Source organism: Rhipicephalus microplus, chromosome 7 (assembly GCF_043290135.1).
Source record: "Rhipicephalus microplus isolate Deutch F79 chromosome 7, USDA_Rmic, whole genome shotgun sequence".
In the NCBI taxonomy this organism is placed as follows: domain Eukaryota; kingdom Metazoa; phylum Arthropoda; class Arachnida; order Ixodida; family Ixodidae; genus Rhipicephalus; species Rhipicephalus microplus.
This window is the reverse complement of record NC_134706.1, coordinates 137,981,100-137,992,659: the sequence shown is the minus strand read 5'-3', so window position 1 is coordinate 137,992,659 and position 11,560 is coordinate 137,981,100. Positions and strand designations below refer to the sequence as shown.

General features: G+C 49.1%; 1 protein-coding gene across 1 annotated transcript; it reads left to right on the top strand.

Moving 5' to 3' along the window:
• The first annotated feature begins 3,518 nt into the window (after positions 1-3,518).
• Positions 3,519-6,719, top strand: LOC142767882 (uncharacterized). Its single transcript, XM_075870126.1, has one exon. It carries the CDS (start codon positions 3,519-3,521, stop codon positions 6,717-6,719), a length of 3,201 nt encoding a protein of 1,066 aa, XP_075726241.1.
• The last annotated feature ends 4,841 nt before the right edge of the window (positions 6,720-11,560 follow it).

The window sequence follows — 11,560 nt, the reverse complement described above, 5'->3', positions numbered from 1 at the left end:
TTATGCACCCTCTACACACTCAACAGACATGTTGTTGTGTGCTGGTTGCCAGGGCACCGTGAGATTCAAGGCAACGTGATGGCGGATCAGCTTGCTGCATCTGCCCACGAAAGCACCGCCATTACACCGACATCAATCCCGGCCCTTGATCTTAAGCCGTCTCTCAAATGAAAACTCAGGGACTACTGGCAGAGCAAGTGGGATACACACACACAAAACAAACTACACGATATCAAGCCACACCTTGGCCATTGGCCACCAGTATCAAAACCACGTCTAACAGAGGTAACACTAACAAGACTCAGGATAGGACACATATACACGACACACACACATCTTTTGTCTGGTGGTGATCCACCATTGTGTGATAAATGTGGTGAGGCATTAACAGTTCTTAACGTTTTAATTCAATGTGAACATTTAGACACTCTAAGAAGACAACACTTCCCACTATCCTACCGAGAACATATACCTTTACACCCTGCAATGTTCGTCGGTAAGGAACCGCTTTTTAGTCACAAATCATTATTAGCATTTTTAAAGGAAATTCATAATTTTCATATCATATACCCGGGCATACCGTAGCACGACCTCTCTAGAGAGGTTTTTGCAGCGGTGGCTACACAGAAAAGCACTTGCCTCACGGCCCTTGCACGCAAGGGTACTAACGTGTGAGGTACTTGTGCTAATGCCATACATGTCCACCATTGTTTTTCATTATCACCAACTTTTGTCACCTATTCACACCACACACACCTTTCACGGTGTCACAGAACGAGCGCTAAAAATGAGCGCGCCGCCAAATTCTTGCGACAACGGGCGGGAGAAACGCCGCGAGGTCAAAAAAAAAAAAAGAAAACAAGCATTCAGGGCTCCCCGGGCGCGCGACGCCTCTCCTCTCGGAAGCGGCGAAGCGATGAACCTCCTCACCCCACAGCGGCGGCCGGGCAAGCGCTCGATTTTTCCAGAACGAAAGGGGCGTGGTCATACCGAGTTGAATCATCCTCCGGGGAGGGCATTCCAACCGTCTCACTCTCCCCTCAGCCTTCGCCGCGTATCGTGCCGACGAAACGACGAGAAATTTCTGGAAGGTGGCGCGGAAGGTATTTAATCGAGCGGCCGAGACGAGAAATCAGGAGGAGACGGAAGTGAGCGCCAGAGCGCGTAGGGATTCCGCCGTGTAGTCGGCGAAGTTTTTGGTCCGAAGGGACGAGGCCGGAGGTGAAGAGGATTTCCACCTGAGGGGTGACGACTCGAGCTACCGGCAAGAGTGTGTGTTTACCGCTATCGAGCGGAGACGCGGGGCAACAGCTGCGTGAGTGAAGCCGACGTGTTCCGGCGAAGAAGTTGAAGTTGGAAGAGTGGCCAATTGAAGACGGGAGGTTTCCTGGAAGAGAAACTTCGAGGGCTGCGGAACGACAACAACGCTGAACTTTGAGTGAGTGATCCTCGGAAGAGTATTATCTAGACTTTGGTTCCAAGAACTTTGGACTGAATAGGTTTTCTATCTCTTTAGTCTTTAAGTGTCTTGGTTGTTCAATGCATGCGACTGCATTGTAGTGCGTACTGTTGTCCGTGTCCGTTGTTTCAAGTGTGGCTGATTGTATTGTGTAGTACGTTGATTGATTGGTTGGATTGGGGACATATTGTATGCAACTATTGTGGAGTGTACTTTTTTTGTGTATTGTTTTCGATCTGCCATTATTGAGAATATAATTTGTTTGTTTATCAACTCTCGGCTCTGACTTGTTCTTTGGGCCACAACCGGCGTCTGCTGGCGCGCCAATAAGGACCACTTCTAAATTGTCCACGCTTTCGTGGTGCGGTTCGGGGGGCCGATACTTCGGCCCTTGGAATTAGCCCGGCGATCGCCTCCCTAATTAACGGGACAGGTGTGACAATTTATCTGGCGTCCGCGAATCAGGACCTTTTGGTGCACAGTGTGTCCAAAGTAGTGAGAAAGAGCCTCGAGTTGTTGATAGTGCTATCGGAACGATTTTGTGTGTTGTTCAGTGTTCTCGTTAACGAGTGCAGGGGAGTGTTCCGATAGACTGATTTAGGCAGATACTTTTTGCAGGCGGCAAGGTTTTAGTTGCGAGTTGCGAGACACAATGGATCTCGAAAAGTTAGTTGCTCTTGGTGAAAAGATGGGTCTTTCTGGCGCCGAACTACGGAAGTGGGTCACCCAGAAGGAAAAAGAGGAAAAAGAGAGGTTGGCGGTCGAAAGAGCCAAAGCGGAAAAAGAAGCTGAGTTGGAGAGAGAGAGGTTGGCAGCTGAGAGAGCCAAGGAAGAAAAAGCAGCTGAGTTGGAGAGAGAGAGGTTGGCAGCTGCGAGGGAGAAGGAAGAAAGAGAGCAACAATTGAAGTTGGAATTGGAGAGAGAAAAGTTGGCAGCTGAAAGGGCGAGAGAAGAAAGAGAGGCAAGGGAGCGACAGCTGAAAGAAGAAAGAGAGCTGCAATTGAAGCTGGAGCTGGAGAATGAAAGACTGGCAGCTGAGAGGGCGAAAGAACAAAGAGAGGAAAGGGAACGGCAGGGTCAGCACGAGATGGAACTCGAGCGGCTCCGTTTGCAACAGCGAAGCGAAACTCCCGTCCAAGCTAGAGTTGAAAGCAGCGAACGGGAAGATCACGGCTTCCGCTTGAACCCAAGCAAGCTGCTCGTAGCGTTTGATGAAAGGAAGGACGACCTTGACGCGTACCTTCACCGATTTGAGACGATTGCGAAGAGCCAGAATTGGCCGGAACATCAATGGGCAACTGCTTTGAGTACTTGCTTGAGTGGTGAAGCGCTCAGTGTGTACGGTAGGCTGACGCCGACCGATGCAGCCAACTATGCCAAGGTGAAAGCTGCTTTGCTGAAGCGATTTAGATTTACCGTGGAAGGATTCCGGGACAGATTTAGGACAGGAAAGCCAGCTGATGGGGAGACGGCTACGCAGTATGCCGCCCGACTTTGCCATTATTTCGACAGATGGATTGAACTTTCAGGGACAGCACAGGAGTACGATGAGCTTAGAGAGCTCCTAATTAGAGAACAATTTCTTACTAGTTGCCACCCAAGCCTGTCGCTGTACTTGAAAGAGAGGAGAGCTAAGTCACTTGAAGACATGCTTGAATTAGCTGATCAATTCTTGGAAGCGCAAGGTGGCACTAATTTGGCCAAAGTCAAGAAAGAGTGTCCCGAGGATTCGAAGAAATCGGCTCCCGAGGAAAAGAAGCGTGCACCGGAGAACATTCCGCGATGTTTTCTGTGTAACCGAGTGGGTCACCGTGCTAACCACTGCCGAACTAACTTCACGAGCCCTACGGTTGTAAAATGTTTCAAATGTGGTCAGACTGGGCACAAGGCAGACGCATGTCGTAACGGAGCGAGTCAAACTCACCAGGTATCCTGTGCACAAGTGGCACCAAAAACCGTTGATGACGTCACCGATGGTTTCGTAGAGTTGAAAAATGGGGAGAAAATCCCTATTGTGGGTGCTGTATTAGCAAAACAACAAACGGGTGCTACGAAGGGAATGCCTGTGATGGCTGGAAAAGTGGCGGGAAGGCGTGTAGACGTTTTAAGAGACACTGGGTGCTCCACTGTAATAGTACGAAGAGACCTAGTCCGCGACGATGAGCTCACGGGCCAGACCAGCCTGATTTACACCGTCGACCGTTCGGTCATGAGGCTGCCTGAGGCCAAGGTCAAGATCGAGACGCCCTTCTACAGTGGAATTGTTTCTGCCTTCTGCATGGATGATCCATTGTATGACGTAATCGTGGGGAACATCGAGGGCGCCCGTTCGCCAGACCAACCCGAACCACTAGAAGAGGACCCAGAAATCGATCCACCATCGATTGCAAACCCTCACGAGCAATCAGCCACGGCCGATGAGGACGTAGTCGCAGTTGCAACCCGAGCACAGACCAAAGCCCAGTCGAAGCCATTCCAGCCCCTCCCTGCACCCAATTCCGAAGAGGACCCGAGCTTCAGCTATGCCGAGGAACAAATCCAAGACGAGTCGTTAAAACCCTGCTTTGCGCAAATCGACAAGGACCTCAGATGCCGTAATAGTAAATGCGCGATAATGTTCAAGCAGGAAGATGGACTGCTCTACAGGTACTATACGGAGAGGAGTGGTCGGCGGATACGACAGCTCTTGGTGCCGAAGAACCGCCGAGAGGCTGTTATGAAGCTAGCCCACGATGGGATAATCGCTGGGCACCTGGGGGCCGAGAAAACCAAGGACAGAATTCAGGAAGAATTTTTCTGGCCCGGTGTCACAGCCGACGTGAAACGGTTCGTGGCGTCTTGCGACATCTGCCAGCGAACTGTGCCAAAAGGAAGGGTGCCACACGTGTCACTCGGCCAGTCCCCCGTCATAGACACCCCCTTTAAAAGGGTAGCTATAGATATAGTGGGCCCTATCCGACCTCCATCTGGTCAAGGAAACCGCTATATCCTGACTCTCGTTGATTGCGCCACGCGCTATCCGGAGGCAGTTGCACTACCTGGCATAGAGACCGAACGAGTCGCAGAGGCCCTCGTTGAGATGTTCTCCCGTTTTGGTGTACCGAGAGAAATCCTAAGTGATCGGGGCTCAAATTTCACGTCGGAGTTAATGAAGGAAGTGGCACGACTTCTATCGGTGCGCCAACTCCATACCACCCCTTACCACCCGATGGCCAACGGGATGGTGGAAAAATTTAATGGCACCCTGAAGACTATGCTCAAAAGAATGTGTGCGGAGAAACCAAAAAACTGGGACAGATTCCTCGGTTCGTTGCTGTTCGCGTACAGAGAGGTTCCCCAGGCAAGTCTCGGCTTTTCACCGTTCGAGCTACTGTACGGCCGACATGTCCGGGGACCCATGGCGATCTTAAAGGAAGTCTGGACGAACCAAGAGCTGGACGATGAGCTGAAGACAACCTACCAGTACGTATTGGATCTCCGAAATCGTCTAGAAGAGACGTGCCGCCTAGCTCTCGAAGAACTCCGAAGGGCGGGAGCACGCTACGCTAAGCACTACAATCGAAAATCAAGGGATAGAGTATTCCAACCAGGAGATAAGGTTCTCATCCTGCTCCCAACTGACAAAAATAAACTCTTGCTGCATTGGAAGGGGCCCTTCGAAGTGCAGGCGACAATTGGGGACTTCGATTACTCCATAAAAACGCCGAGCGGGCCGAAAATTTTCCATGCCAATTTGCTGAAGAAGTATGCGGAGCGGGAAACGAACCAAGATGCGCCACATCAATGCCAAGTCATCATAGGGGTTATTGACAATAGCGATGAACAAGAACTACCGGTGCCGGAGTTCGTGCAGACAGAAGGGATTACTGACGTCAAGATCTGCCCAAGTTTGACGGACCAACAAAAGGAGGAGTTGGAGGAAACCATGACAGTGCACTCAAAAATATTTTCGAATGTCCCGGGCAAGACAGATTGGGTGGAGTGCCACCTCAAGACAGTGACGGAGTCCCCAGTCCACGTCAAACAGTACCCGTTACCTTTTGCTACGACTAAAGACATCGAGGCCGAGGTACAGCAAATGAAAACACTGGGCATAATTGAAGTCTCGAAATCGCCCTATAATTCTCCAGTGTTGCTTGTGGACAAACCGGACAAAACCAAGCGGTTTGTAGTCGATTTCCGGCGCCTGAACAACCTCATGATAGCAGATGCAGAGCCCATGCCTAGAGCAGATGCCGTTTTTGCCAGTGCCACAAACAAAAGATACTTCTCTAAGTTAGATTTTGTTAAGGGCTACTGGCAAATCCCACTCTCCCAGCAGTCGAGACCTAAAACTGCGTTTTCGACAAAATCTGGTCTCTACCAGTTTTGCTACATGCCTTTCGGGATCAAAACGGCACCCGCAGTGTTCGCCCGGCTGATGCGACTAGTCACTGAGGGAATCCCGGGCGTTGAACATTACTACGACGACGTACTCATAACAAGCACGACCTGGGAGGAACACCTATCCACTCTCAGACAACTCTTCGCTCGAATTCAGGCTGCCGGGTTGACCGTGAGACCGAGCAAGTGTGAGTTGGGAATGAATGAGATTGATTTCCTTGGTCATCACATTGGACAAAACATGCTTGCTCCACTGGGAAAGACTCTTGATAAAATCCAAGCTGCACCCGCCCCAAAGACGAAGCGACAGGTACGCACTTTTCTCGGGTTGACCAGCTATTACCGGGAGTTCATTCCAAATTATGCCGAGATCAGGGCCCCTCTCACAGAACTGATCAAGAAGGGTGAAAGCAACTTAGTCAAATGGACGACGACACACGAGAAATCATTTGCGAAACTCAAGGAATGTATCTCGAACCCTCCCGTGCTCCGGCTCCCAGACTTAACCAAGGAATTCATCCTCCGCACCGACGCTTCCGACACCAGCCTCGGGGCTGTGCTCTTGCTGTCACACGAAGGGACCCTCCATCCTATAGCATACGCCAGTCGCAAACTACTTCCCCGGGAATCATCCTACAGCACCATCGAAAGAGAATGTCTAGCCCTGGTGTGGGGGATACAGAACTTTAATATTTATCTCTACGGAGTTCCTTTCTTGGTCCAAACTGACCACCAGCCTCTCCAATACATAAAACAGGCTAAACAGCTCAACAGCAGAGTGTTGAGGTGGAGCTTGCTTCTGCAAGAGTATCAGTTCCGAGTCGAGCACATCAAGGGAAGCGAGAACGTTGGTGCCGACTACCTTAGCCGAGTTTGAATGTTTTGGAAGGGTCTGACAGTAGTGAATGCGATAAGCTGTGTTGTTATTGTGTTATCCAGTGTCGAGCGAATCAAAATGTTTGTTACGGTGATGTGATGTGATGTATTGTACAATTGTTGCAATGAATGAACTTTGTACATTTGTATAGTTGGGAATTTGTGGTGGAGTGTTGTACTCATGTGCCTGTGGTTATATTTCATGTGCTGTGTAATTGAATTACAATGTACAATTGTATTAAGTGATCTATTGTGGATGTGAAGTGTCATGAGCGACTGATGGTGTTACAGTCTGTGAGAGTGTGTGGTGACTTTTCGCGCTCGTTTGTGTGGTTTTGAATATTGTGAGATAATATTCTTAAAGTGGGGGGCAGTGTAACAGAACGAGCGCCAAAAATGAGCGCGCCGCCAAATTCTTGCGACAACGGGCGGGAGAAACGCCGCGAGGTCAAAAGAAAAAAAAAGAAAACAAGCATCCAGGGCTCCCCGGGCGCGCGACGCCTCTCCTCTCGGAAGCGGCGAAGCGATGAACCTCCTCACCCCACAGCGGCGGCCGGGCAAGCGCTCGATTTTTCCAGAACGAAAGGGGCGTGGTCATACCGAGTTGAATCATCCTCCGGGGAGGGCATTCCAACCGTCTCACTCTCCCCTCAGCCTTCGCCGCGTATCGCGCCGACGAAATGACAAAAAATTTCTGGAAGGTGGCGCGGAAGGTATTTAATCGAGCGGCCGAGACGAGAAATCAGGAGGAGACGGAAGTGAGCGCCAGAGCGCGTAGGGATTCCGCCGTGTAGTCGGCGAAGTTTTTGGTCCGAAGGGACGAGGCCGGAGGTGAAGAGGATTTCCACCTGAGGGGTGACGACTCGAGCTACCGGCAAGAGTGTGTGTTTACCGCTATCGAGCGGAGACGCGGGGCAACAGCTGCGTGAGTGAAGCCGACGTGTTCCGGCGAAGAAGTTGAAGTTGGAAGAGTGGCCAATTGAAGACGGGAGGTTTCCTGGAAGAGAAACTTCGAGGGCTGCGGAACGACAACAACGCTGAACTTTGAGTGCGTGATCCTCGGAAGAGTATCATCTAGACTTTGGTTCCAAGAACTTTGGACTGAATAGGTTTTCTATCTCTTTAGTCTTTAAGTGTCTTGGTTGTTCAATGCATGCGACTGCATTGTAGTGCGTATTGTTGTCCGTGTCCGTTGTTTCAAGTGTGGCTGATTGTATTGTGTATTACGTTGATTGACTGGTTGGATTGGGGACATATTGTATGCAACTATTGTGGAGTGTACTTTTTTGTGTATTGTTTTCGATCTGCCTTTATTGAGAATATAATTTGTTTGTTTATCAACTCTCGGCTCTGACTTGTTCTTTGGGCCACAACCGGCGTCTGCTGGCGCGCCAATAAGGAGCACTTTTAAATTGTACACGCTTTCGTGGTGCGGTTCGGGGGGCCGATACTTCGGCCCTTGGAATTAGCCCGGCGATCGCCTCCCTAATTAACGGGACAGGTGTGACACACGGCATGGTCATGATTTTATTACTTGTATGTTTTTACCCGCTTTACTGCGAGGAATTTTATGGCCCTTATACAGCCGCTAATCACAACCATTGTCCACATTCCTGTCTCATGAACTGGCGCTCTTTGGCCATCAAATGGCCCTTGCGCCAAAAAACACCATATATCATCATAAGTGTCAGAGGTTCGGGCATGGCTCCCAGAGCTGCCGAGGACAGATTACCTGCGTGAAATGCGGCACCAAAGGTCATAGTGCTGACTATGACTGTCAGCTACAAGTGCACTGCGCAAACTGTGAGGGTGACCATCCTGCATATTCCAGGTCATGCGTGGCCTGGAAAATGGAAAAAGAAATTATTAATACAAAGTTTAAATTGAACATAAGCTTCCGTGAAGCGCGGCAGCGCGTTTCCCCGCATTTTTCTGGGAACACATCGTATGCCGAAGTGGTGCGAGGGGGGTCAGCACCACTTCGGTTTTCGGGAATGCCTTGGACCACGCCCAGCGTGCCGAGGCAAACGCCACAAACCCCCATGGGGGGAGCAGCCACGGCTGCCCCACCCTCCTTAAATACAGCCCCACCGAATGCCCCTGTGAACCTTGGCAGCAGCCAGGGCACCACACAAACTAAAGAGGTCCCCTCGACCTCCAGCCCAGTGGGGTTTAAGGCTCCGTCTGGCACGACGAAGCCTACAACGAAAACAACATTATCTGTGGTCTCTCTTGAGACGATGGACACATCAATTGCACCGGCGCAGACTGCGCCAAAGGAGCGGCCGGGTTCCCTCCACCGCTCTAAAAAAGAAAAAAAAACAACAATTGCAGGGCCTTCTGAAGGCTCTGTAAGATAAGTCACTTCTCTCTTTAGACATCAGCCACACTCATTTCGCACACACAGCACTTCTTTACTCCCATAATGGAGACACAAATTATACAATGGAACGTCAGAGGACTACTTCGAAACCTCGACGATGTCCAAGAACTTCTACACAAACATTCTCCAAAAGTGCTGTGTGTACAGGAAACACACTTAAAATCCAAGAATACAAATTTTTTGCGTCAATATGTTGTGTTCCGAAAGGACAGAGATGATGCTGTGGCGTCATCTGGTGGTGTAGCCATTATAGTTAATCGAGGAGTAGCATGCAGTCATTTACCACTACTAACATCCCTAGAGGCAGTGGCTGTTCGAGCAGTTCTATTGAATAAGCTCGTCACCATCTGCTCTCCATACATACCGCCGCAACACCGCCAGGAAAAACATGATTTCCAGTCTTTAATAGATGAGTTACCAGAACCTTATTTGGTTCTAGGGATCCTGAATGCGCACAGCGGTTTATGGGGTGACTGTCGATGTGATGCACGAGGTCGTCTCATTGAACAGTTCCTCTTTTCATCAGGTGCTTGTCTGTTGAATAGAAAAGAGGCAACATATTATAACCTTGGAAACAATACTTACTCCTCCATAGACCTCAGCATCGCATCTCCTTCACTTGTACCATTACTTCAGTGGAAAGTGATAAATAATCCATACGGAAGTGACCATTTTCCTTTAGTTTTAAGTACACCAATAACATATGAATGTCCTCCACATGTTCCCAAATGGCTGGTGAACAAAGCCGACCGGGAACAATTTCAAAAGATTACACACTTAAGTTGGACCGACATATGCGGATTAGGCATAGATGAAGCTGTGCAGTACTTCACATCTTTTCTTACTGACGCAGCAGCCAAGTGCATTCCACAAACATCTGGACTGCCCAGCAAACGACACGTCCCGTGGTGGAACACTGAGTGTCAGAATGCGCGAAAGGAACAGAACAGGGCATGAAGGTTGCTGCGCAACTCGCCGACAGCAGAAAACCTTGAGAGCTTTAAGAAAATAAAATCTCGAGGCAGGAGAACGCGTCGGCAGGCCAGAAGAGAAAGCTGGCACAAGTTTTCATCAGGGATAAATTTATATACACAAGAGGCTAAAGTCTGGGACATGGTTCGTAAGGTAGCAGGAAGACAAGTACACTCACTCCCACTCGTAAACACACAAGGTGATAGCCTGGAAGATCAAGCGAACTTCCTCGGTGCACACTACGAGCAGGTGTCTAGCTCGTCACACTACACTGAAGCTTTCCAAAGACACAAAGCAAAGATAGAAAAGCAGAAACTAGAATCCAAGTGCACAAATTACGAGGAATACAACCAACCTTTCAACTTAGCTGAGCTACAAACATCACTAAACTCTTGCAATAATTCCGCTCCAGGCTACGACCGTGTCACATATGAAATGCTGAAAAACTTGCCGCTCGAAACGCGAAAAACTTTACTCTCTCTATACAATGCTATCTGGCTTTCTGGCACTATCCCAGCTTTCTGGAAAGAGGCTATTGTTATCCATAATTTGAAACAGGGCAAGGACCCTTCCTCAGTTTCAAGTTAAAGGCCCATTGCACTAACCAGCTGCCTTTGTAAACTTTTTGAAAAAATGATAAACCGCCGACTTTTACATTTCCTTGAAACACACAATCTGCTCGACCAGTGCCAGTGTGGGTTTCGAGAGGGTAGATCCACCACTGAGCATTTGGTGCGTATCGAGGCACAGATCCGAGACGCTTTTGTCCACAAACAATACTTCCTCTCAGTGTTTCTCGATATCGAGAGGGCTTACGACACAGCATGGCGTTTTGAAATATTAAGAGACTTGTCTCCCCTGGGTGTGCGTGGTAGAATGCTTTCCATAATCGAGAGTTACTTGTCCACTCGGAAATTTCGCGTCCGTGTGGGCAGTACTCTCTCCCAAATATTTGTGCAAGAAACGGGAGTACCGCAAGGTGGTGTACTTAGTTGTACACTTTTTATTATTAAAATGAATTCCTTGCACCTGTCTATCCCCCGCAACATGTTCTATTTCATATATGTCGATGACGTCCAGCTTGGCTTTAGGTCATGCAACCTAGCCATGTGTGAGCGGCAGGTTCAGTTAGGTTTAAACAAGCTCTCCAAGTGGGCAGAGGAAAACGGATTCCAGCTGAACCCAGAAAAAAGCACGTGTGTCTTGTTCTCCCGAAAGAGAGGTGTGCACTCAGAACTTGACATTGAACTGAACGGTCAACGTCTGTCTGTCAATGCAGAGCATAAATTATTAGGCTTAATCTTGGAAAACAAGTTGAAATTCGTACCACACTTCAAGTATTTAAAAACAAAATGTTTAAAAGCCATGAGTGTTATAAAAGTGTTGTCACGTACTACGTGGGTAGTGACAGGCAATGCCTCATGAACCTGTATAGAAGCCTCATTCGCACCCGCTTAGATTATGGGGCCGTTGTCTATCAGTCTGCT